General features: G+C 44.5%; 2 protein-coding genes across 3 annotated transcripts in view; both read right to left on the bottom strand.

The window, feature by feature from the left end:
• zmym2 (zinc finger, MYM-type 2) overlaps nt 1–13,783 on the bottom strand; it is a 32,400-nt gene extending 18,617 nt beyond the window's left edge. Inside the window, exons 1-6 of one of the 2 annotated variants that reach the window (XM_076746862.1) lie at nt 13,703–13,783; nt 5,767–6,480; nt 5,154–5,322; nt 1,740–1,894; nt 1,428–1,576; nt 1,018–1,180 (exon numbers count right to left, since the gene is read on the bottom strand). In XM_076746862.1, the coding sequence (XP_076602977.1) occupies nt 1,018–1,180; nt 1,428–1,576; nt 1,740–1,894; nt 5,154–5,322; nt 5,767–6,465 (1,335 nt within the window). In that variant the 5' untranslated portion in view covers nt 6,466–6,480; nt 13,703–13,783. Of the gene's footprint in view, nt 1–1,017; nt 1,181–1,427; nt 1,577–1,739; nt 1,895–5,153; nt 5,323–5,766; nt 6,481–11,880; nt 11,967–13,702 lie in introns of those variants that run through there. The other variant, XM_076746861.1, reaches the window with a different exon arrangement.
• A 3,023-nt stretch (nt 13,784–16,806) lies between these two features.
• The window catches only part of mphosph8 (M-phase phosphoprotein 8), a 30,927-nt gene continuing 20,167 nt past the window's right edge, over nt 16,807–27,566 (bottom strand). The window contains exons 8-14 of the mRNA XM_076747663.1: nt 26,895–27,035; nt 26,433–26,519; nt 25,945–26,099; nt 22,214–22,365; nt 21,635–21,759; nt 21,228–21,311; nt 16,807–19,927 (exon numbers count right to left, since the gene is read on the bottom strand). Of these exons, the coding sequence (XP_076603778.1) occupies nt 19,886–19,927; nt 21,228–21,311; nt 21,635–21,759; nt 22,214–22,365; nt 25,945–26,099; nt 26,433–26,519; nt 26,895–27,035 (786 nt within the window). The 3' untranslated portion in view covers nt 16,807–19,885. The remainder of the gene's footprint in view (nt 19,928–21,227; nt 21,312–21,634; nt 21,760–22,213; nt 22,366–25,944; nt 26,100–26,432; nt 26,520–26,894; nt 27,036–27,566) is intronic.

Genomic DNA, 27,566 nt, shown 5'->3' with positions numbered 1-27,566 from the left:
CACAGGGATGCAGGTAACACAATAACCCCCCTGCCTAATACTGAATGTGAGGACTAGAAAACACAGTGAAAAACATATTGCCAAGCTCACCAGAAACTGAACTGAACTAGTTTATCTATTTTGGATACTTTCCCCAACTCCAACTCACTAACTAATGCTGCATTGTGAGGTGGAAGGAGCTTTTTTCCAACTCTGGGACAACTGTTTTTGCATGTGGTGCTCATGGAGACTGAGTCCTGCTGAAAATGGGCCTTGAGAAGCCAAGCTGAAATGGAGGGATGGAGAAAAGAAAAGCCAGAAAGAGTGAACAAGAGAACAATGAGGGCACACAAGGAACAAGGCAGAGATAAATATTGAATGAAAGTGACCTGAGGTGGAAGACAAAGCGGAGGAGAGGCAGTGAAACGGTGTTAAGAGAATGTTCGTTAACGGATAAGAACCAAACACAGGAAAGACAGAGAAGAGGGCGAGAAGATGAGCATAAAGACAACAAAACAAACAGCCAAGCCAAGGAAGTAAATAATGAAGAGAAGGGGAAGCTTAACAAGAGTCTGCAGAGATCTCGATTTCTTTAAGCTGCATACTTATATGTGGACAGTCTTCAACACATACTACAATTGTAGAGCTCCTCTATTTGATGTGTTTGTCTGAACAACATGTAAACAAAGTAAACAAACATACCAACAAACAAAAAATGGTGTTTGCGGACGCAAGAAGAAAACAGGACCACAGATGGGAAATACAGTACATACATAATATGCACAAAATAAGCGCTAACAAGCTTTTCTTGTGTGGGTGCAGTCAGTGTGCTTGTATTGAGGACGGATGTGGAAACCATGAATTGGCTGTCACACTTCATGGGTGCTAACTAATACACCCACTGTGTACCCACTGCTAGCCAGTTATTCATCCCATTGTCAGGAATATAGTGGCAGGTGTGTTGCTCTGGTTAGGAGTGACAGGTTAATGGAGAAGTGGACAAGAGAATGTGCTGTACGGTGTGTTGGACAGACTGACCTCCGTGAGCTTGCCGCAGACTGTACATTTGGTTTTGAGGCCCGATTTGGGGGGGTTTTGCTTGTTCTCATATGCACCTAGGCAGCCTGTGCTGCAGAACTCCTGGAAAGACTCACTGGAGTCGACCTGGGCCACGATCGTACCCTTCATGTTTGTGATGTCCCTGGAAAACAAGAAAAACATCACAGGGCGCGGACAGATTAACATCTACAGGAAGTGTGAGTCAGTTAGCTCAAAGAATAACAGCTGTCCTTACACTCAGATGCTGTGCGTAGGACTTGCAAACACATGAGTTAAAACTCAATAACTGGAACAGACAGATAACTCTTCTTTTCCCTTCATTCAACTCAAGCACAGATTTGGCTGATTGTTACAGATATCTCCAGGTCAGTGGGTTCCAGCACGCTCACTTTTTGCACATGGTGCAGCTCTTTTTGGGGGCGGGTTTGTGCGAGAAGGCAGAGAGACAGGTGGTGGAGCAGAACAGGTGTGTGGAGCCTTTACGCTGGTATGCCGTTTGGCCTTTCTTCAGAGGCTTTTTACAGTTAGCACAGGTCACCTGCGATGAACAAATGACAATGACTTAATGATTAAGCAAGCCGGTTTTACAATGGCAACAGGTAAACTCGGACTTTAATCCATTAGCTGCGAGTAGAACCAGTGCCCCTCTGTACTACTGAATACAGACAGAAAAAGAAACCAGAGGGGGAAAAAAGGATCACCTTGACCGTCCTGGGCTGTTGCTGGGAGCTTGAAGAGGAAGTAGATGAGGAAGACTGGCCTGGAGGTTTGGGCAGGGAGGTGGCTGGTGACGGAGAGTCGACCCCTGTCTGTTTTTGGTTGCGAGGGACAGAAGCTGACTGGGAAATCCACGAGTCTGCAGGGAAAGACAGAGCGCCAAGCAGTGACTCTTAGTGCTGTTCTTCAACACCTTTTGTTTCATGTCCTGATGTTTTTATCTATGAAATTCTCTAAGTTGGCTTCACCATTCCAAGTATATGTCACAAGTATGCTGTCTTTTTCTGCATGGTTTGGGCTCCTAGTTTCAATTCAGGGAAATCTTAATACAACAGCAGAACTGAAACACCAACTGCAAAACCAAAATCTGAGCAAGTCTCTGCAGCCAGGTTCAAAAATCTAGTGGAAAGAGGAGTGGAGCGAGCTCTTCAAATATATGAATGTCAAGTATGGGTGTCCACATACTTTTGATCTTATAGTGTAATCGTACTATATCAACAAGTGAGTCATTGCATCTTTTTATATACTAGTCATTAATCAACCATGTCCTTCTTAACTCCAGGAGTCTGAACATGTCTCCCTTGCCTGCATTCCTTTCATGATAACATCTTTTAAGATTATTTATATGCTGGATGGGTGACGGTAGAGAGGTAAACGCTGCAAAGAAGGGGAGACACGGGTGTGACGTCTATAAAACATACCTGGCTAGAATCAAACGAGGGACATGGGGGAGTGTGGTCTGCACCTTGACCATTTGGGGATAGCGGGGCACCACATAACAAAGCACCATGACCAGTAGGATGATACAATATCCATTTATGCTGTATAGCCGCTCCACAACTAGGGTAAAACTGAAAACCAGGAAATAACATCAGACTTGCTGTTAGCACCACCAATCCATCTGGCCTAAAGTCACACAGCCGCACACTTGTTGTATCTCCAGCCAAATCATGGTTTGTTGTTTTTTGTGGTTGTAAATCTGGATAAGATGCTGTTGCAGCACGAAGTGGCTGCTCAAAATGTGAGTCTGCTGTACTGGCTTAAACTGCAAACATCCAAAAACATAATCCTCCAGCTGCCAGTTTTAGAACAGAGTACCGCTGCAGTCAACAGCACCATCTGGAGTCCGTGTGGAGCAAGACTGGAACATAAAACTGTCTCAGGCCCCGTCCCAATGTCCCACCTTATCGATTCATGGACTTAAATGCCAATAAGTCAGTCAGGGCTTGGGACTGTGCCACCATGAAATCAGAAAGTGCCTGATGGCACACTTGGGAACTATTTAATCCCTGTATGCACACTCTCCACAGGTCTGCAATGCTGGGAAATTTGCTTGAGGGAATCACCCAGTTCATAGTGTTCTAATCTTAAAAGCAAGTATGACAGGCGAGAACAAGTTCAGTGTGTTTGGTTCTTTGTCATGTGAAGGCATGACTTCACACAATGCTGTCCCATTCTTCATAAAGCATGCTGACCCCCTCACACCACACACTCACACATCTGTGCTTAGCGCACAGGTGGAGTTTTTCAAAGTCTGTGATGGTTCACTGGGCAGGTCTGAGGGTGAAAACTGGAATTTGTCTACATGAATTTCAATACTTACTCAACCTACACACAACTGATCAGCTTTTCTCCTTACTCCTCAGCTTTCCATTGTTTTTCTAGATGTGAACATCAGCTCTGCTCAGCGCAACAGAGGTTTTTTTTCTTTTTTTGACAGAATTTAGACCTACAGCAAAGTGAAAGCACATGCTTCTAGAGGCCAAAGACTCCACAGGATACATTTAGATTATATCAGTTTGTAATTAAACTGATGTTCGGATTGAATTATTACTTATTTAGTTTCAAGTCTTTACTTTCACCCTACTGTGCCAAGCAAAGCATGACAGAATGCCCTGTCCGGTTCCTCGTAGCGTGCACGCACTCTTGTAAAAACCTCGTTGTCATGCATTCTAACCAGAAGCAGCACTATAATGGGCTGATTTCGCTGCGGCGCATAACTTCAGGCGACGAGTGAGACGACGAGACAAAACCATGCAGGAAAGCCAGTTGGAGTAATATGTCAGAGTTTGAAGGATAATCTACCACCAAAACACTAGACAGTGTTTTATAGCAGCCTGCTGTGCTTTGCAGAGTAATGCTGCATTGTGTTGCAGCAAAAGTTAAAGCAGGTTCAGCTTTTTTTCACGATGACCCTGCTGCTCCAATCAATGAGAGGGCTGTGTCTTTTCACACAAAGTGCAGCGTCTACCTGAACACCTAATCACTTGTTTACATGTGTACGCATGTAAACACACAAACAAACACCGGAAACACTTCTAAAGAGCACGCATGAAGTTTGTTCCACATCTTTTTTTTAGAATAGGTTTTGTCAAAGATGTACAGTATATATCAGCTGATACGGATTGATATGTGACGGACTGTATCCACGGTAATAGCGGCAGACATTCTGATTAAATACACTGTTCGTGAATATCTCCTCCCGGCCCACTAGCTGTGTATTCTGTGTGTGCACTGAAAAAGTCTGGTTTTTGTACACAGCGCTGATTCCGTAAGTGGCAAACATACAAAGTGGCTTGGATCGAGCCACACACCACTCTTCCAGCCAACCAACAACAGGTGGCGTTCATGCTTATGCAAAGGACAAGGGGAAGAGGAGAGACGAAGGTCATGAAGAGCAATTTCACAGAACATAGGCCTAGTTCAGACTGCCAGCCCAAATCTGTTTTTTTGGCATATCCAGATCAGTTTTAGAAAGTCTGGACAGTAAAAAACCCACAAGAAATGTGATTTTTGCTAATCAGAAACAGGTCACATTTAGAGGTGGTTTGAAATACGATTCCAATCAGATTTCTACAGACGTGTCTCAGTCCGGATACCCTGGCCACGCAAATCAGATTTCAAAGTGTCTTTTGTGTCATTTGTAACTTGATACACAACAACAATGTCAAATCCAGAGTGACGGGAAGAACATCAGAGAGGCTGAGCAGAATCCACAGGCTGTGTGGACACACAAATCTGACCGGATCACTTGCAAATGACTTTGCAGACAGTCTGTCTTAAAGATCTGATTCCAGAAACAAATGTGAATTGCCTGTTGTCTGACCAAGGCCAAAGGCAAAGGGCAGACAGTGAGGGCTGAAGGGATATGCTTTCCAGCACGGGTGGAGGCAGCATGCAGGTTCCTCAAAACAAAAACCTGAATAAAGTGATGGTTAACAGACACATGTGGCCTGTCAGCACTCACATGATGTTAACTAGCTTCAGTGCTGCTAGCTTGCACGCACTGCAGGGCCCAGGCTAACTGTGACACTTCATTGTAGTCACAAACAATCCAAACGTTTTACCTGACAACACATCAAACCAGATTTCTTCCACCTGCGTGATAAACTTGTTACCTGTTCTGTTGTGCGTCCCTGTGTCTCCATTCTGTACCAGCTGGCCCAGGGGGCCCGAGCCTCGCCCAGGGTTGAAGGAGGCTGTTGGTCGGCCAGGTGGGGTGTCGGGATTCAGGCTGAACGTGCTGCTGATCTGCAGACCATTTTCTTCTGCCTGGCCTTCACCTGCCTAGACGAACAAGTGGCTCAGGTTAGTGTTTCCTCCTTAGTGACGAAACATTAGAAAAGAAGATGACAAAGAACCAAAGACACAAGGGTCTGGTATGCTGTGCGGTGTGAAGAACCCACAATGAATCCAACCTTATCTAACAAGGAGCTGCCAGTGAAACCTGGATGAATAAACACTGGCATAAAATATCGGCACTCAGCAGTGTCATTCTAAAGATATCATTATCCACTTTGCCAAGAATGAAGCTGCTTTGCCACAGAGAACACCTGCTTTCACCAAAGTCTCGCAGCAGACAGCATCAGAGGACACAACTTCTAGAAATAAAAAAACATTTGTTCAATATATGACCTAAAAAAACCTAACAACTCAGAGAGCAGAGATGAATGTCAATGAGAAGAGAGCAACATAATGTGTATAGGTCAAATCAGTCCTGGTGATTCTTACCGCCGCCACAGACGCCACCGCGTCCTGCAGTGATGTCACTGAGGTTATCATCAGGTTCATGTCTGCCTGGATGTCCACTGGATGTGGTGGAGTATTTACTGCAGCCATGGCGGAGCTTTCTTTCTGGCTACTGGAGCCCAGCGTGGTGACACTGGCGATCCTGATCTCTGAATCTGGCTCAGTGCTGCTGAGTGCACCTGGCGAGTGGGATGGGGAGGAGCCTCCCGGGTGTGCTGGTGAGGAGAGGGAAGTGTCTTTCTGTTCAGAGTCCTCCTCATCATCAATGACAATAGGCTCCGCTGCCGTGGTTGGAGGTTTCGGGGGTGTGGCCACCGTGGATGTGCTGGAAGACGCGGGCGAACTGGGGGTCTTGGAAGGCATCGCTGCCATGGACATGTCCACAGTTTCCACGGCAGCAGCTGGCTCGAGGCAGTCCGTGCTGGGCGTGTCTTGGGAAACGGTCGCGGCAGAAGGCTGGGGAGCCTCCTCCCCGACAAGAACCACATCATCATCGTCGTCATTGTCCTCTGTGCCATCCTCCTTTGTGGCTCCATCTTCTGTTACCATGGAAACAGCCTCAGCAGCCTCCTCCGAGGGGGGCGTGGTCTGTTCCTGGGGGGAGGGCGTGGCATCCATGGGCTCCACCTGCTCCCCTGCCTCCTCTGCTACGACAGGGTTGGGTTCTGACTCCCCATTCATCGCTAAGGCAGCCACCTGGCAACACAAACAAAAGGCGGTTGAGAGATAATGAGGTGGAGCGAGCACCAGCGACTGGCTTTATGATGTCTGACAGCTGTGCAGGTAGCGCAGGTATCCCCAGAGGCAAACTCCCCCCACACAGCTTGCTCACGCCTGATGGAGACTCACTGCTGGCTCCCACCTTTTCTGCATTTTTTTCTTTTTAGCAATTTGGTTGAAGTTCACCTTTTAAACATCCGTCTAATTTCCAACCAAGCCTGTCCCAGATAGCAGCCTTTCATTTTAAACCTCGACCTGATTCCTCCGCGATGCAGTTACAGCCGTGATTTAACGTGATGCTCTGCTCGCAGTTGGAGCCAAAATGGATGTCTCTGTGATGCCGGGGCTGTCGTGTCAGTGTTGTGTTACTTCACTGAGGTCACTGTGGACGAGTCAAACTATCCCTGCTTGACCACGAGGCTCTAAACATTGGACTTGTTTTGTCCAGTTAATGAGAGCAAAGAGCAGCAGCAGCTTATAGAGTCATTTTGAGGCATAAACCCTGATAACACCAGAGACTTCCTTCATTGCTCAGTATTCTTATTATTCAATAACTGGTGGAATCTTAAATCTAATTACCGCGACACGTTCATGTGTTTTTACTGCAGCCTTTGGACGATTAGTCCACGCACAGAATGTACAGCTCTGAAATCTTGAGAATTATTGCTAATCAGCTCAGAAACCTTGCCGTTTTATTCTATCAAAATACCTTTGCTGACATCATTCTCTCAAATGATTCCTATATTGATTTGACTGAAGGACGGTGGAGGGTTTTGTGCTCCTGTAGTAATGCAACAGTGGAGGCGATGTCTTCATGGCTGAGCGTAGACTCAAGAACTGCGACGTGCCTGCCCAGCAACGATGGGGGGGTGCAACTTTGCACCTCCTCCTCCCCATCACGTCTCTTCCTCTCATTCTCCTTCACGTTCTCTGCACCTCCTTTAACCAATCACCCAGAACTCTACTCCTCCTCTCACCTGCTGTCTTTCACATACCTCCCTCCCTCCCTCCCTCCCTACCCCTGCATGTCGCTCGACACAGCTTCTGTCTTGTTGCCCCCGGCAACTGGTGAAGCTACACCTTGGTTGCCGTGGTGACGGTAGGGCCCACAACCACAGGGACCTGTTCTCTGTGTTCTACATCTGGGTGCTGTTGAGTTGGAGAACACAGTATTTAACAGGCTTAGATATCACCCTCCATGATAATGAATGAAGCCATAAACAGCTTTTCATGAACGGTTTGTAACGTTTGGTGTGGAACAGCGTTTCTCAGTGAAGTGTTACTAAATGTGGGCTTCTGAAGTATCTATAGATCCACGAGAGAAGAAATATGTTGTCAGCTGATTTGGTGCCACACTCAGGATCAAACATTATTTAAAGCACTTTTGGGGATGTCGACACTCTGTGTGTTGATCTGTTTCTGTCAAAGTCTCCTTTTCATGTTACACAGCAGTGAGGGTGGCTGTAAGCCACACATCACATCACTGCTGACAGCTGCAGCACAGACGCACACACACAAACAGACAGAAGCTCAGACACACTCCTGTACAGTCAATGATCTTTGCAGCTCTTCTTCAACATTCACGATGAAAACACCTGAATCAGCCTTTAGAGCTAGAGCTGAGCACAGTCTACATGACAGAGGAGGCCAGGTCACTGCCTTGACATCACTGTGGCGGCCATTTTGGTCCCAGCACTGTGAGGTGCATCCAATAAATATCACAGGGCTGCAGTTATGGTAGATAGATACCCAATATCAATGGAAATGGGTGGCATGTTAGCTAGAAAGTCCATCCTTTATCCAGACGTCCTCGATTGAACATCAGTCCCTAAAGGTGCTGTGCTGTCTGGCAGGTGACCCTGACCTCTGGACAGAGCTGAGTGAATCATCACAAGGTTACAGACTGTGACGCATCTTTCTATGACTGGAGATGAACGTCACAACCAGCATGTCTAGATGTCTCACAGCTCTCTACAGCCACGAATAAAGGAGATCTGCACTTTTGATTTCCAGAATGTGCCGTTACAAAGACACAGAAACTAAATTCATTTTCCTGACTTTCAAGACTTCCTGGGACATCTTTGCTTATTGCTCATTTTCAAAAAATAGGGAGCTGGCCTGCTACTGGAGGTTGGCAGTTTGACCGTATTTTACTTGTCAAGAAAAGGACGGGGTGGGACAAAAGACAAAATACCTCACATGCAATGCTATAGTCCTCCTGAAATTGGGTTGGATGTAATGTAAAAAATGTAAATATGAGTGCTAATTGGCCAACTGTCAATTGGTATACCAAAACTAAATATCTTATTTTGAGATATAATAACAAAAAGTTTTTCATTTTTTATGACATGTTCCTATACACAGTGTTTACGTGCGATGCCAAGACCTAAAACTTCCTGTCAACACACGCAAAACAGTGAAAACGTATCAAACGCAGCGGTGACATTAAACAGAAGACCTTTTATGGGATGTTTGTACAACAATGCTAAAAACTAAACCCTCAAAGACAAATATGGAGCTGAATCAACACCTCTAACTGACTCACCAAAAATCAAACATTAAACTCTGATATTTACAGCAGGGTTGCATTTTCAGACGCTCCAGTTACAGGTTACACTCCCATGTAAACAGCAAAAAAACCACACGAGAACCATACATTCAAGATGCAAACAAAAGTCAAAGTCAGCCTCTTTAAAGCATATGTACACTTCATACATATACACACACAATCCTGCTGCATTGATTACGTTAAACCCAACTATGTTGTTTTCTCTTAGTGACAACTGGAAAAGGCTGCATCAACACTGAGAGGAGATGGGCTACATGAACTGAGCTTTACTAATGATAATAATAATAATTCACCAAAGCACATCCAAAAACTATAAGCAGGCTGGTTCTTTTCCACATTAACTCAATAAAAATCTCAAATGAACAGCTTCGTCTGGAGAGCAATTCATGACAAAACAGATCCAAGTCTGTACTTTTGAATAAAAACACTGCGTACATTATTACACCTCAGTGCTGCGTGCTCAGGAAGGACGCCGTGCCGGAGCTGTGTAGAGTATGTGTAGTATGTGACTGTTAAGATCACTTGGCTGTAAAACACTAAAGCTGGAAGAGGAAGAGAGTCGCTCATGGTGACCATGTGACAGGAAGCAAAAGCCAAAACAGCGTGACATTCAAGATCAATAAGCTGTTCTTGACTGTTCAAAAACAGGATGGGATTCCGAACCACTCTCAAAACCCAGTGTGTAATCTCACTCAAGCTCGTCTTTTAGAAGCTTCAACCCAACCATAAGTCTAGAGAGCACGTGGTTTAGGGTTACAGCACATCTGTCTGTGACCGTGGGGTTAACTGGTGTCAAAACAGAGAGGACCCAAAGGCACCCTTCTCCCCGCGTGCAAACCCTCGCCAAAGTCAAGACGAGCTGCAAAAAATATTACACCAACAGAAAGGGAATCTATGTGCAAAGCATCTGAGTAGTGCTCTGAGGGGAAAAAATAGCCTGGTCTAGACTCACTTCAGACTGCAATGCAGAGCTATGAGCCAGCCTGCATTCACGTGGATGAGAGGGAAACGAGGGTCCAGCATTAATGAGCTCTGACATGCAACCCTGCACTCAACGTCAGCACCAGGTGGACAGAGAGGTGGTCTGTGCTGGGCTGTAGGCTGTAGGCCTGCCCCCCCCCCCCCCGAAACAAAACACTCAGCAGACAAGCAGTTCAAATCAACAGCTGCGCCAGACCAGCCCCGGCCACATCACCACCTTTCATAGGTGCTCCTCTACCTTTCCAGCGCTATCGGTTTGCGCATGCAGCCGGGTTGACATCATTTTCCCCGCAGGTCACAAGGTGGAGACATGCAGCTGTTTGCGCCAGTTGCGCAGAGAACAACCGACTAATAACATATTCAAATCAAACGCCTGAGATTATTATATAAGGCTTATGTCACTGAGAAGTGATGCGTAATGCGCAGCCACCAGAACATCCCCCAAGCCAGCTGATGGGCTAAAATGCAGCCCATTCCCTGTTTACCTGGCAGCTGAACGCAAAACTAAACCCTGACTATTCTGAGCTCCTCACAGCTGATCAGCTCTCCTCTGAAATGTTTGAAAATCAAGGACAGCTTGTACCAAGCTTTCAGGGGCCGCTAAAGTCCCCCTGGCTGTGCCCTTGATGATCAACACTGGCTAGAAGCTCAGCTCCATGACGAGGACCACCACAGCATGAAATCCGGTCCAAGCGCCGGGTTTCCGAGGGGACTGTGACTCGACCTTATCCGAGCTTCCCTCCTCTTCTCTCCTCCAGCAGTCATATTTACCAAACTTAGCTATGGAGAGCAGGTCCAAAACTTTAATCAAGAACGATGAACAGAACCAGCACTACCTGAGCTGCGCAACTCTTCCATAAATAACCCAGGTGAATAAGGGGGTAGGTTGGCTTCCAAGTTGGGATCCAGAAGAAACGTGGTTCAGGGTGTTCCGTTCCGTTCCGCTCCCACCCCTGCCCTTCCTGGCGCAAACAGCCATTGGATTAGCGGCGGATCGAGGGGAGGAGAGCAGACACAGACTGCGCCGTTGTTGAAATACCACTAAATATGACCACAACTTACGTGCATCAAATAAATGAAATTAGAAGCAAATTTTGCACCGGATGCACAGTGTCACACTCAAAAACATCTCGAATGGCTGGCAATGTGTGCTTTTACTACACACCCCCCATCTCGTGCAGTTCATTTCTTCTACTTGTACACAGAGCAGAGCCGCCAAAGCAGACCCGGAATCCGCATAAAAAGCCCGATTTTTATGATACCTGTGACACTGGGGTTTTAATTGGAAAGTTACCCTGCACGTCCACCCTGGCGCAATCAGTGGCAAATATACCCGGCCGCCGCTAGGGGCGCCCTAGTGTTACGTATCACATGAACTGTCTTCATTTGTGTCATGCGGTGGTAAACAACGCGGCTCGATTCATTTCCAGCATCGTGCTTGCAAGAGTCTCTCAGGAGTTACCGTGACACAAAGTCAGGTATAAACCCCATATTTTCTCAACCAGATAGAATTTGCCCCCCCCACACCCCCCCCCCCCCCTCCCCTCCTCCTCCCCCAGCGGAAAGCAGCACTGCCTGCCGTCCGCCATTAGGGAGCTAAGTGAACAATACTGGAGACTAGAGGCGGCAGCAGCCACAGCACACAGAGCAGAGGAGAAAATCTGTTAAAATTAACTGTTTATTGTTCCCTGTGTGTGTCTCCTCGCCCCAGCGTGACTGCTGAGAGAGTCCCTGGAAATCCGCCTGACGGCTCGCACAAGTTCCCGAAACTTTGACTAATTAGGCGTAAAACTGGAATATAAAAAACGGCTGTGAAATTCGCTTACCGGAGTACAGCTCGGAACGGTGTAGCGCCACTTTTGTGCCTTAACATTAATCCGGGGAGCGCGTGCGCACAACGTAGAACTTTCCACTTTCTGTCCAAAGATTGTCTAATGAGCAGATGAGTCACTCCGTGCAGACGGCTTTTCACCTGACGTAACACGCCTGTTTGTAGCTTGATGAGGGCATTACCTTCATCTTTCAGCAGCAGTGTGAGGACGTAGATTGAGATTGATTGATTGATTGATTTAGGTGCATTATATACACTTTTCTGAGTCATTTTTGTTTTGTGTGAGTATTAGCAAGGTTAAGAATCTGGTCAGCTCACTATCACTGTGTGATGCTCAGGTGACCTTTTGTGCAGCCATTTTGAACATGTAGGGTGAGAGAATGATTGTACTGAATATTTAAAGTCAGCAGGGAAGTTTGGGTTTCCAGACTAAATAAACAGTAGGCAAAGATAACATTAAGCTGTGGTACCTCGGCTGGGGGATGGAACCCCCACAAGGGGTTGTAAGATAAATATGAAGGGTCAGGAAATTATTCGAAGCACTGGAAAAACAGAATCAATTTCTGCTATGTTTATTTTTGAGGAATGATCCTTTTTTTTTTTCTTGTTGAGCATTTTACTTATTCAGGACTCCAAATGTGATGAGTGGGTGCTAGTTGATGTTGCTTTGTTTTAAGCCAAAAAAAGACTAGGAACTAGTGCAGTAATGGGACAAAACTATGGGGTCCTCTAATATTAAAATGAAATGTGTAATCTATCTGTGAATAAAAAGTGTGCAGTGTAATCTTAAATCATTCTAAGTTATATTTCAATGTGGGATAATGCTGTGCAGACTTTGCACAGCAATCTGCACTCAATGTGCGTCCCCACTGAACACTATTAGATCTCTGGTATTCACATTCACATTCAGAACTCAGATTCAGGAAAACTTTATTGATCCCTGCAGTAATATTTAGCTATAACTAGTTGAAACCTCTCAAAAACGCTGGTAAGGTCCTTTAAGGCGGAAGTCCTCTTGCACTCACGTTTATTGTAACCGGAAGTAGCGGCAGAGTGGGACCTCACTCATTTCTTACCCTCTCTGACGGCATCCATTCGCATTTCTTATATATTTTTTTCGGTGCGCAAGCGCAAGAGGGGCAATCAGGGGTTGCATGGTTGGCAATTAAATTCTCCATTAAGACGATTTAACCGTACCGATGCATATTATATGTCACGTGTAAACTATCCCCAGTTCTGCAGAAAAATGACATAGTTTGATCACGAAAGGGTTTTGAGGAACAGCATAATAAGCTGCATTGAAGTACAGAGCTCGGGTCCAATCAGGAGCAGGGATCCGGGTTGAGAGAGTTCATGTTCTCAGCTCTGTCGGTGTAACATCGGGTTTCCTCACGTAATTTCGTCCAGACATACAGTAGAAAGTAAACGGTAACTAACAGGCTAGTCCCACAAGAGTGTTGTAAAATGCTCAACACACCTCAACATCAGTCCCTGCATGATAAGCAGGCTGGGATGCATGTTAATGTCGGAGGAGACTAAAGCCCCTTTAAGTCTGATAATATCAACGTAAACTCACTACTTAGTACAACGGGCCAATTATGAGTCACGAGAAAAAAACATCAGCAGGAGGAAGCGCGTCGTTTATGCATCAGGGAGGCTAAAAAAAGTCAAATGATTACGTTTTAAATATGGCGGATCAGGTGCGTTCAAAGCAGTGACCTGTACACCGCTGAAACGTGCCGAGCGGATCACGTCAAGAGTCGACGGGGCGGAAAAATGACTTCCATCTCTCCAGCAGCGCACATGTCTGAACTCACCAGACTGAGGGAAGCAGTGGACGAAGAGTAGGATTATTTCTTAATCAGTCTGATGAAGTGAACAGATCTTGCTGAGCAAAATGTCGGAGATTTTTATGTTGATAGGATGTGACGCTAGATCCAGACTGAAGAAGAAATGCAGACTGATCCTTTATCACCCCCAGACAGTACACACAGCCTTTATGAAAGTACAGTGTGTGTGTGTGTTTGTGTGCCATTTGCTGATTCCATAATATTTCCATTTTGAGCCAAAATGTGCTCTTCCTTGTTCGATTCCTCCATGAGCCTCTTTATTGTGGACGATCTTCATGCATTGCCTCTATGCGTCATGTGTATGGAAACATGTCCCCTGCTTTTACAGAAATATGACACGTGTTATTTGAGCAGTTGCACCTTCTTGAACCATCAATTTGGCAATGTTTGTTTTTTAATCAGTAATAATAAATAGAATTGCAAGCACTGCAGCAGCATCCTTACCCTCAGCCATGTGTAGAGGGCAAGTGCCCCATTATCACGTCAAACACGTTTCTTCCATTTAACATGCAAGGATATAAAAAAAAAGAAAGAAAGAAAGAAAAAGAAATGCTAAATTAATCATAGAAATATGTAATGGAAGTAGTGGTCCCCTGGAGTTGTGTCACGAAAATCAATTATTTTTAAATAAAAATCACACTGATGACATCACTTGACTTCTTCCTGTAGATATATGAAGAATAGACCGTGGAAATCCACTGTCTCTCTGTAGTTATCACAAATGTTCTAATTTATCTCATGATTTCATATGAAGCAACTTGATTGTGGAAAAAATTGATTAAATGCATATATCAGTAACACCAGCTGTTCATTGAGTTCTTTAGCCCCAAAACAGCAATAAGACTTAATAAGACTCATTGTTAATCATCTGTTCTTGTACGGCTGAACTGAATAAAGCTGAGAAGCAGCGACTTTACAAACAGTGCAGGAATACTGATCCTGAACGCAGAGCAGAAACAAGGCTATGCAAGAGACATGGGCAGAAAAAAAGACAAAAAAATGGAGCGTGAGAATAAGTGAAAGAGAGAAGAGAGCTGAACGTGAGGCATGCGTCAGTTTAGATGCAGGCAAAATCTCAGCAGGAGCATTCAGGAGATACCTTTTAATATTCCCTGGCAATACGACGCATACAAGAATCTCAGAGAAGGCCTCACCACCAAACACTCCCTGATCCACATCGATCTCAAGAACTGTGCTTGTAAATACTCATTTCAGTCTGTCCACTCTGAGGGGGTCACATCAGCAGGTGACCCTCCACACTGGAGTGTTTCATCTTCCAAAGCAGGCACTCATGCCCTTCTGCAGCATCTCTTCCACAGCCAGGTATGAGCCACCAGCTGTATGGGCTCACGTGGGCCCTGTTCTTCATTCCCGGCAAAGGACCACTCTGATGTCCAAAACCTTCACCCAAAACAAAAATTGAGCCACACTGGAGGAGCTTCTTGACAATGATATGGAACTTCTGTGAGGCAAGTCAGGGAACGGGTACACAGGAGGAAGAGGGAGCTGCACTGAAGACAGCAGCTGACACATTAGTTGGTGAAGGTAAAGATATTCCTGAGCTTTTTCCAGATTCTGAAGGAGACAGGCAAGATGAATGGATTCAGCCACCATCAGGATGTAGTTAAAATAATCATCTCAACCACCTTTAACATTAAAATGCTGCTAATATGTTAATGCATCCATATGCTGTGTACACACACGCTGCTGATAGTACTGGTTCATAAAGTCATTTGATTCCATTTTCTCATTGATCATACAGTTTGTTTTTGCATCATGTTTGTCTGACCTGAGTTCAGATGTCAGGTGGTTTTTAGTAGCAGTCTTGAGTGCAACTAAACTGAACTAGCTGACAAAATAATCTCTACTCCAGGTACATTTAGTAACTGATTTGGAGGTTCTGATGATGTCACATAATCTATAACGAGGCCACTCCACCTGCAGAGGAAGATCGAGTGATGCATCTGATGCTCCAGAGCTGCTACTGCATGGATTTCACATAAGATGACATCTACAGCACCTGAGGAGCGTAGAAGGACGAGAACCAGACTTGAACCCATAATGCTGCAAGGAACATTTTCAAGACTTATCAATAGAGGAAAGATATTGCCCCCCTCAGGTCTCTGTGTAGTCAGTACACCTTTGACTGTTGCAGTCACGAGTCTATGCACTTTTGGAAACTGCAATTTTTAAACAATTCTCTGTTGCGAAACTGTTCAAGTTGTGGACTCTTCAGCTCATTCCTGCCTACCTTTGGCTTTTTGTTCTCCTCAGCTGCACTTTCATTGAAGACTGCAGCAGGATATCCTCCATGAATGAATTTGAGCCTCTACCCACACAAGGCTTCCATGGTTTGACCTTACTGACATCTGCTGATCCTTCGCCTTCCCCTGAGAGGTACTGTTGTCACTATGTTGCCATATTTGACAGGAAATTGACTCACCTGTCCAGACCTCCCAGATCCAGGTGTATTTAGCCAAAATGACTTCTCACACCTTGAATACAGGCAGGTGACCTTAATTCCAAACATGAATATGAATGCATGACTCCGTGGCATTTCTAGCTTCATAACCAACCATCTCTCTCAGACTTCTGCATTTTTGTGTAATGATCTGTGTACTCAGAATAAGGGAGGCCGGGGGCCATGTGTGGAACTACTTGCAGTGCTTTTTTTTCTTGTGATGTACCCAGCTTTGTCCATTGTTAGAGTGAAATAATTCACAACTTTTACTGTGATCGCGGAAAGTTTTTAACTTTAAAACTATGGAGGAATTATTGCATCGTCAAGAGAACCAAACCAGAACAGGGAGTAACTTTTCTACAAGGGGCCCACATTTTTAAAAGATCACCTTCAAGACATCTTTTCCGTAAACTCCATGTCATCAAATATCCCTCCTTTTTTACCCCTCACTTCTTGTCAGATCTGTTCTGTCCTCTACCAAATAAAGGCCAAAATGTCTAAAAAGAAACTATTTTAAAAACAAACAAGCAAACTGTTTTAGCCCCTTTACCAACCTCAAACTGGATTAAAAACTTCCCATTTGATGAATGAATACAGGCAGAGAAAGCAGTGTGGAAATATATGTACACCTTTTATTCAGGACAGAGACGCAGCCTCGGGGTAAGCAGTGACTGGCTGCAGCATCTATACAAACAACATTGAGATCATTCTTTCTCACATATACAGTACGTCTACTTGCAGGAACATTCTGAGCCAAACATTTACCCACACCCTCAAAACAAAGGTGCACACAGCAAGACAGAAGAGGTGTGGATTGGCAAAGGAGTCAGAAAACCACAAAGGTTCAAACAATCAGCAGACACAAAGAATCAAGACAAATGCTTCTGCTCATGAAACAGCCTGTTCACAAGTTTTAGCTCAACTACAAACCCTCGATATTGTCCATAACTAATGACTCAGTTTTAAATGGATTTCTCTTGAAACTTGCTTCGCGTGTGTGATCCATCACAGCGAACATCAGCTTCAATAATGCAGCTTTTTGTTTAAGTTTCATGACGTGATGGATCACACATCTGGGAACCAATCACTGTGTGAAAAGTAGGAGAAATACATGAAAAACCAGGAGACACAGCTCAGTGATGTGTAAAACAGTGAGCTGTGCTTGTAAAGCAGGTGATTAGTCTGCTCTGGAGTCATCTTTGGTTTCTCAGATAACCCATGAATGGGACAGAGCTGCTGGTCCTCCCAGCTCCACAGGCTGGACACAACACTTTCATTTCTTTGTTGTTTTAGGTTTAAAACTGCCATCGCTCAGTTTCCCAAACTTTTCCTGTCACACGGATTGGTCAATTCTCAGTTGTCACTGAGTGTCCCAGGGGTTCTGCTGTATTAAAAAGGCAGTGTGCTTGTGTAACTTAACAAGGTGCTTGACGCACCAGTTTCTGTTTAAGTGAATGTTTGGCTGCGTTTTGTCAGGGCTGAACTTGCCCCTTATCTTGCTCATCTCCAAAAACCTCCACCAAAACACCACCTTTTCCTGATGAACTGATTCCTCCCTCTGTATTTAAAGCCAGTTCTGATGTTGCTTTGGATTCACTTTTTACTCTCCCTGCCATTAAGCATGGTAAGATGATGTGGTGCATGCCTCCACTGACTGAAGTCAAATATGTCAGGTCAGGGATAAACTGAAAACAAAAGTCCTGCTGGAGCGTATCAATAGGATGGAAGGTGTTGTTGGGTAAGATTTCTGCAGCATCCACACATGCTGCCCAGCTGGGACACCAAGTTAGCAAGAGGTAAGCAGCTCTACACTGAAATGACAAGAATGAGTCGGAGAGTGAGGAAAACAAACAGTACGGGACGCAGGCGTCCATATTACTATTACTATGGATATTAAGGCAGCATGGAGAGGCCCCATCAGTTTGGAGTCTCGGACAGCTTCATTAAACACAGCAAACAGACGAAAACACAGAAACACTCCACTAGCATTATTCAACGCTTCAAAGACACATCGCTGCCCTGAGCTGAGCTCATAGACAATATGACATAGCTAGAATCTAGACGTGCTCCTGCAACATTTGGGTTTGGTATTTGTGCCGTGCTGCAGAGGGGCTCCTTTAATATCAACTGCACTTTTCAAACGCTAACAAGAAAGATTGTCAGAGGAGAGAGGAGAGCACTGAGGGAGCTCTGATTGGCACTGACTGGCTCGGTACAGTGTCGGCAGGTGACCAAGAAGCTTTTACATTAAAAAACCCCGAACCTCAACTCACAGGGCAGTCCATCAAAGCTGAGGCACCGCAGCCCTTCAAAGTAAATTCACATCAGAGCTTTCAACTGTACACGCTAAATAAGTTAACCCACTCCTTCAGTGGCAAAACATAGTCAGTCATTAGATGACACTTTGCAACTGCATATATGTATGAATATATTTATATATAGTATGTGAATATGTACAGGGCAGAAAATATAAACAGCAACTCTGTGCATGGAAGGCAAAAAGGAACTTTTTCTTCATTCATTAAAACATCTTACTTTGCAATCAATTCTGTATTAACTTGTGGGAAAGTGTTGTCAGCAAGACACAGGGCGAGTAAAGGGGGGTGACACCAATTTAAGGATGCATGCACGCTGTGTGTGTGTGTGTGTGAGTGTGAGAGTGTGTGTGTGTGTGTGTGTGTGTGTGTGTGTGTGTGTGCCCCAGAGCCAGCATTTGAACTCCTACCCCTCGATTCTAAAGTGACGTGACTGAGATTATTAACTACTCCGCTGATAGCAAATTGGACTCTGATTTTGTGAAACCAAAAGATGTTATCGCCGTAAGATGGAAAGCAAGTGTGACAAGCAATTCAAATCTGATTTTGGGTGTAGAAATCAGCGGAGCAGCGCCAGATCCGACGTTCAAAACATTGTCCCTTTAGGTGTGATGTTCACGAGCGATGAGTTCACAGGTTCTGACTGACTTTTCCAACAGGACAGGATTAAAATCCTTGCTGTACAACACTGACGCACAGCTTAATACGCCGAAATAAATCCACGATAAAGCAACGTGTTACCAAAAACAGAAGTGGAAAAGCATAAGCTTGGTCCAAATGCTAAAAATAGAGAAAAACAGTGAGGTAAAATCCCCTCATGTTCTTCAAATGCATGCATGCATGCATGCAAAAAAAAAAAAAAAGTCCACGTACACACACCTACACACAAACTAGGTTTACAGACAACACACGCTTCTATCATATCCACGCCGACAGAGGGTGGAAGTTGGAGAAAGGCACGACTCAGGAGGGTTTCAGTGTCAGAGGTTACTACAGTGACAGCACAGGGAGATCTGAATGCCTCCTTCCACCCGGAAGCTGCGTAGCGATGTCATCACCAATGAATGGACGGGCTGCTTGAGGGCTACCCCTGGTTTCATCGACCTCGCGAGATCCTCACATTTGTGCTGCGTACGTAGGCCGTCGCAGAGCTGTGGTCTGGACGAGCTGCAGCCTTTGAGAATTTGTGCTGACGCCAGATGAAGGCAGCTTTTAGTTTCACTTCACGGTGACCAGGATCCAACAGGCTCTTCCTTTCTTAGAAGACAACGAGCATGGCAGAGCACTTCAGCTGCTGCTCAGTGCATGTATGTGTGGTGGTGTGTTCTGCTGTGTTGAGCAGGCTTGGTGTGACCTTTGACATGAGAGGGGGCATCATTGCAACTGGACTCTGTACGCACAAATGAGGAGTTTGACCTGAGGAGAGAAGAAGAAACAATTAGCACTGGAGTAGCTTCATTACAATAACACTGTGCCTTTTTAGCCTCTGATGCTGACTGAGGCAGCAAAGTGGAAGTTCTTTCTACACTGGCGCTTTCTACCAAACGCTTCGTATGGAAAAAACAGAGGAAAAACTGGAGTGCTAATAAGTCAGGCTGATTATATTCTATGTTTTTCTTATTGTCCCTTTAAGAGGTGTATCCTGACATGTCTTCATCCTCTGTGCCAGAGAGCCATTGTTAAAAACACACCAGTGAGCAACACTGCTGCCCTGGGTGACACGTTCCTTCACCACCATGAACACACACACACTGAGGTTTATTTTGAGTCAAACCCCCCCACGCCGTCCTGCTGCTGGAAATACTCACTTGTGTTACTAAATGTGTATTAATCCATGACTGAAAATAGTTCCCAACAAATGCATTATTTGATCAAGGAAAAACTACAGGGTCCAGCCGTGATGGGAACATTCTGAATAACATTATTATCATATAATATCTTAATATTAAACTATGCATTTGTAACCTGATTTATGTCTTCTAGGAATGAACGGGCTGAGTGCCACAGACGGGGCAGGGAAGAGGGGCAGACTTACACTGTGTTTTTCATGGAGCATATTGCTTGACATTAAAGAAGAAACGTATAGAATCATGTCATCTTCTTCCCTTAACATGAAGAGACTGCCAACATCACTGCACAGGACAAAGATGACATTAGAGTAGAAAGTCTTTTTTTCAACAGCTAGGTCACTTCATCTGACATACTAAGTATTACTTCAAGCCCAGATAGGCGGAGCATAAAACCACCGATTTGGCTCATCCTCAGCTGTTTTCTTCTCTTTCAGGACATCTTTTTATTGCTGTAGCTGCTGAATAATGTTTGAGACAGAGAGAACATGAGCTTGGAGGGCGCAGACACTGTTACATGATTCTGGATGCTCGTCAGCTTTGACAGAAGCTCGCAAGCCGTGTTATTTGTGGTAGCTCGCTAACCTTAGAGTGACGCTCCACGCCAAAAATGGTTTGAGACTCTCTACCCCTCCAGACGTGACATGTCTCTTTAAAAATCTCGTAGCTTATTTCTTATTCACTAAAACACTGCAAGCTGCTGTGTTCTGCTGCAAGGACAGATGATTTCTTTTTCCTTCGAACGGCTAACAGTGACAATTCTCAAACCCATAAGCGACTTTTCGTCACACTACCTGAGAGCCTGATTGATGGCAGAGGGTTTATGTGTATGGTCAAATTCATGCATGTGTTCTGTGTTTGTGTATCACCTTGGCTGCTGGTGCCTCCGCTAAACGAATGAAGAGCCTGTTGATGCCTGGAGCCGGGCTGAAGGAGTAGATGAAGTGACTATCCTGAACATTTGAAGACAAAAATGAAAACATTAGGAAAAATAAGCACATTGCCATGTCGTATAAAAGAAAAAATTACCAGGTAAAACAAACTAACTTAACAGTACCACTAAAATACATGCCTGTATGTTTTCCTGTTAATCGCCTGTGCAGAAATATAGCCACTGTAGTATCAAAATGGGGTTTAATGTAATGATGTAATCTTGTATTTTAACTATTTTTTTTCCATATTTTGTCTTTTGACCAAGTGCTTCATATTTGTTCTGATAAACCACTTTTGCTTTTACGTGCTGTGTAACTCTCTGCTGTTTTTGTTAAGGACCAACCAGGAAGATGGGCAGCTGGAACTTGTCATTGAGCACCACGGCGTGAACACTGCAGGGTCCACAGAGCCTGGCTGTGATTTCATTCATGAAGTTAGCGTGGAAGATGAAGAGGAGGATGCCAGAGCCTGCAGAGGGAGGGAGGGGCAGAGGTATTGGGGGAGAGGAAAACAGGGACGGATAAAAAGGAGGAGAGAGTCTTAGAAGTCTCCCACAATGTTGTCTGAATGTCACAAAGTCCCAAACGCAAAGTTGAGAAACTTGGATGGATCAATGACAACATGACCGGCTCAATAAGAGAAAAACAAACCACATCTCTTAAAGGTCCACTGTGTAGGGTTTAGGGGGATCTATTGGCAGAACCTGAATATAATAATCAAAGGAAGGGTGTAGCGAGGGGTATTCAGCTGATTACAATCTGCAACCTCAGTGTTACGATGCCACTGAATCCTACACACTGGCCCTTTAAGTTATTCCAGATCAGTGTCTATGAAAAAAATAAAATAAAATAAAATAAAAAATAAAAAATCAACCAGCTGTTACCAGAGGTGATGACCTCCAAATTCAAAGATTGTGTATTACCCTCTGGTTGTGGCTGTGACTTGAAGCCAAACTCCAGAGAGAAGTCTGGTCCCTCACAAAGCCTGTGGCAGGCAAGAGGGAAGACTGGCTCCAGCAGCACCAGACGAGACTCAAAATACGCTCGGATGGTGTCCTCCGCCACACTGGACAGCCTGAGAGACGGAGAGATGGACGAAATGCATGAGAATACAGGATGGACAGATGGACTAGAACACAAACATGCAGCAAAATGCAGGGAGTCAATTTTAAAACCAAATGTGCCTTGTGTTTAGTACTGAAATTCACATCTTTCAGACACACCACACTATGGCACCAATAAAATATCTGAATTTCTGTCTCTCTTCCAACACACACTGGGCCAGATCTACTCAAGTTTTGCATGTATAAAAATGTGTGCAAACTCATTGCACACGCAAAAAATGTACAAACTGATTTACTAACAGTGCGCACCGAGGGTTGAGTCTTTCAAAGGTGCAAAATAGCGCGTCTGCATCCAGTTAGTACGTCTGCCGCAATGAATATGCAATATGGGGCATTTCCACGCAATTGTGCGCGTGTTGGGAGGAGAAAATGTAAATATATTAATTTAGCACCTGCAATGTGATTTATCAAACCTGAGAGCAATTTTGCTGATAGAAACTGCATCTATGTTTAACACGTGTCAAAAGGAGGTGCAAACGGTTTGTATGCGTAATTGCGCACACATGGCTGCGGTTACTGTCGCAAGAAGGAGACATCGAAACGATGAAAGGAGACGCAGAGAACACATTTTTCACCCTCGAGTGAACATTTTTTGGAATGAACGAGGAAACACTCATTGAAACATATCGCCTATCCAGCATTGCCATTCTGGAGCTGTTGGAGGAACTCAGAGTGGAGCCAGCCACGAGAAGGAGTCACGCAAAGCCTGCAATGACAAAACTCCATGCAAGTTTACTTTTTTTTTTTTTTTTGCATCTGGGTTGTTCCAGTGTACGGTGGCTATTACAGCTGGGATCTCCCACTCCCGTTTTTCAGATGTGCTGGCTGAAGTCCTAAATGCCATGTCGTGCCGGATGGCCAAGTTTATTGGGTTTCCACGCACTCGGCACTCATTGAATGAGACCAAACAAGACTTTTTTGCAGTAGCTGGATTTCCCAGAGTTGTAGGAGCGATTGGCTGCATCCATGTACAGCTTGTGCCCCCCGCAGACACTGAGCATGTGTACAGAAATCGCAAACACACGCATTCATTGAATGTGCAGTGCGTTTGTGATGCCAAAGGGAGCATTACCAACGTTGTGGCAATATATCCCGGGTCAGTACATGATTCTGTCATTCTGAGAAACAGTTTTCTGTTTTCCAAGTTGCGAGATGGCGAGTTTGGAGATGGCTGGTTTGTAAGTGAGTCAATTTGTAAAATCTTTTGTAAAATAATTTATGACATTAAAAACAAGAGCATGTTTCATATTGATTCATATGTTTGTTAAGGTGACAGTGCATACTCCCTACACCCCTTCCTCCTGACACCTGTTCTCAACCCGACCACTGCCGGAGAAATAAGGTACAACGAGGCCCAGAAGAAATACACCTATATATTCATCTGATATATTTTACAGCTGTTTTTTTCAGCTTTTTTCAGCCACATGTGTGACTGAAAGATAAGATCTGATGAAGCACAAAAACTGAAAATGCAACATAGTCAATAGTGTTACTCATTTTTGAAACATCCATGACTGTGATAACAGGTAAAAGAAACAAGTTTCCAAGAACTCTGTATTAAAAATAAGTCATTTTGTGTGTGTTTTTCCCCAAATCAGTGATCACCTATGAAATTGGCACCTAAAGGGTTAGAATCCTGATTTATTTATTTATTTTTTTTTAAGATTTGGTAGTTTCGATCAGAACTGAAGTGGATTAACAGATTTAACCAAAAAAAGGTAAAAACATATGTTTCTTATTTATTTTTTATAGCTGTATGTTTTAGTGGCTGTTTTCAGCCACAAACCACATTAGGGTAGTAAATTTGCCAAAGCTGTATTATTGATTTTTAGAAAAATTCAAAATCATATTTCCAAAGTTTGCATTAAAGTAAGAAATCTCCCCAAAAACCATTCAATTTGCTGAAACACAGTAAAATGCAAGACCGTTCCCTCTGGTTAGTGTGACCCAACAAACTAAAGTGCAGAGCATTGCAAAGTTAAGCAAATCAACATTTACTGAAAAAATGATGATGACACTTTCTTAAATTCTGAACATTATTATCAAACGAAATACTCGGTGTCATTAACGTCTAATTATGTTAATCCCCGCAAAATCATATTAAAGACACACTGTTTCCTGTCAGAAAATGTATTAGGTTATAGTTATAACATTTATGATGCTAAAAAAACGAAAACAGCTCTCCATCATATAGCCCGTTTTACACAAAATAAATATTCACAGCCAATATAAGGCAACTTAAACGTGACAGTTGAATGTATTATTTGTGTTTCCTTTTACGCAGGTGGAACTTGCCCGCCGTGCGCACCTCTCCTCCCTCCTCAGTCCCTGGCTGCCTAGCTGTTGCTGTGGGACTTGATCGGCCCGCTTCTACACCTGGATTGAGGGCAGTCATTGCCTGCATCCCTTCCCGTAGCCCTCTTGCCACAGAACTGACGGCCATCGTCAGGGCAGATACTGCGCTGACCATCTGTCTGCAGTGCGTGGTAAAGGCCCGAGTGTCGCGCCCTACCGCCCGTGCCAACGATGACGCCGCTCACGTCTCCCGTGCAATTGTCTGAAGGGCTGCAGACTGTTTCTTTTGTTCCTGCAGCAACTCCAGATCAATGTCCTCTGAGCCCTTTCGAGGGTCTGCAGGGGTGGCAGCTGCTCTGGGGGGATTTGAGGGGGATGGCTGGACTTCTGATGAAGATTCTTCATGTAAAAAAGAAATGTTTTTTGTTAGGGTTTTTGGGATTTGACTTGAAAGACAGCAAAATGTAACCACAGGAGGTACATTCATTTTCACTTACTAAATAAATATCTTTTCAGAAAAAAAGTGTGTTTGTACAGTATTATTGTGCGCCTACCTTGTTCTGCTGTTTGGTCCAGTGTATCAAACCCGGCGATTCCAGTGACTTGCTCTGCGCAGAACGTCAACTGCACCTGTTCGTCAGTGCTGGTCAGAGGCATCTCACTGCGCCCTGACTTGTTTTATTCGCAGATGTTTTATTGTACTCCAGTTTTTCTTTTGTTCGTCTTCTGATATCTTGATATCTTCTTTTCACTTCATCCACCATTCGCATCGTTTTGCCAACAGGATTTACTTTTTCACAAATTTCTCCCCATATAGCGTTCCTTTGTCCGACAGTCAGATTTCTTTGCTGTAACTCATTTAAGTGTTTACTGGCTTCATCGACCAACACCTCTAATTTCACAGGGTCGAATTTCACTTTGCGCTTTCTTCTCTCCAAACTCGCCACGCTGCAAACCATGAAACACGCAAAGCCCTAATTTAAATAGGGTGTCTCCAACACGTTTGCGCCTGTTGACATTTACGCAATCACTCTTAGTAAATCACTCGCAAACCGTGGTTCAGCCCCACGCGCAAAATTCTAGATTGCATAAGCAAATTAGTACACGCAAATTGGGATCTTAGTAGATCCAGCCCACTGTCTTTTAAACCCAGCTGCTGACTCCATCCTTTACCCATTACTCCATCCCATCCTCAGTGTTAGCAGAGCAGGCTGGTAGCTATGGTGCACACTCACATGCTGATGTGGTCCTTGATGAGGTCACACACCATCAGATTGTTGCTGAGCTTGGCAAAGTACATGGCTGTGTTCTTGTGTTTGGACAGGATGTTGCAGTCAGCTCCATACTCCAGCAGGAGGCGCACTACATCAGCGTTCCCTCTTTTGCATGCCTAAAACGAAGAATAAGAAAGGATTTACCAACACAGCCTATGTCCCATGTACAGGTCCTACCACTGTAAATGAAGCCCTCGGTTTCTTTATGTTTAACTTCCATCTCTGCCTGTCTCTTGGCACATTGTTGCATATCTTTGTGCATTCCCATCAAGATCAGTGGAATAGTGTGACACCATTGTTGGGACTGTGTATCGCTGTGCATAGACCTGCAGTTGGAGAACCAGGACAGATCTGTCACAGCACCTGTGTCAGGTGTAAATGGTCAAACCTGGGCTGCTTTCATTGCTCTGTGCCAAACACAGAAGCTTGTGTGTGGTATGTGGCATCACCTTCATCAGTGCCGTCTCCCCGCCCAGTGTCTGAGCGTTGACATAGGAGCCCGCCTCCAGCAGGATAGACACAGTCGTCAAGAAATTCTGACAGAGAACGGAAACAAAACAAATGTGTGAGGAAAGTGCTAACAATGTCAAAAAGTGCACGAGGACATGAAATGAACACTGGATTCTGGAAGTGCTGCAGTACAGTACGATGGTGCGCCCACCAGTCTGTCATACTTTGTGTATCAGCAGTGCAACGAGCTGTAAACACAACAGTGACACATATCACCTTAAAGACTTTAAGGCTAATGTGTGAGAAAACCGTGCTTTACATATCAGCAACATTCCAATATTTAGTCCAATATTAACTCACCTTTCGGCTGTTTTTGTCTAAACTAACTCCTGAGGGAAATGTCTGAGATCTCTATCTCAGTGTCCAACATCACATCCTCATCTTAGGTGAGGCTGCGTTACCTTTTCAGCGGCATGCATCAGGGCTGTGGTGCCGTTCTTCTGTCGCCCATTCACCCTCACCCCCTTCTTTATCAGCAACCTGAGGATGTCGTCCTGCCCCCCCGCGGCTGCAAGCATGCTCAGGGACATACCACTGACATCCTGTGGAAGAACAAACAGAAACAAAGCTACAATGTCACGAAAGAATGGGGAAATATTCTCACTGACCTGCTTTGGATCTTGATTAACAGTCTGTAATTTATTACAGTTGAAGGATGGGAATCCCTAAAACATTTCTACAAGGTTTTTTCCAATTCTGCTATTTTCTCTGTGGCCCTCAGAAAACACCGTGCAACCTCTCTGCAATCACATCCACATCTTTCAGATAAAGGACGTGCACACCATGGCCAGCACTGCCGAGTTTGTGATGAGACATTCCTGGTAATATGCTACATGTTAAGCTATTAAGCATGACGTTCGCCCTGCACTTGCACGCTGCATACTTGCCTGAGGTTGAGGAAATTGGCATCTTGTCACAGCAATGCTGATTCTAAAATGTCCCAGACTGGGGAGTCCATCGGTAAGACGGATAAGTGTCATAATACAGTAATTACTCTTCACTGTTTCAAGACCTCATAGTTTATAACTGTATTTGAGGAAGATTATTCAGTTCAGTCAGCATCTGCAGATGAT

This window comes from Chaetodon auriga, chromosome 13, assembly GCF_051107435.1.
Source record: "Chaetodon auriga isolate fChaAug3 chromosome 13, fChaAug3.hap1, whole genome shotgun sequence".
Lineage (NCBI taxonomy): Eukaryota > Metazoa > Chordata > Actinopteri > Chaetodontiformes > Chaetodontidae > Chaetodon > Chaetodon auriga.
The sequence above is the reverse complement of the archived record's forward strand: the minus strand, read 5'-3'. Positions and strand labels throughout refer to the sequence as shown.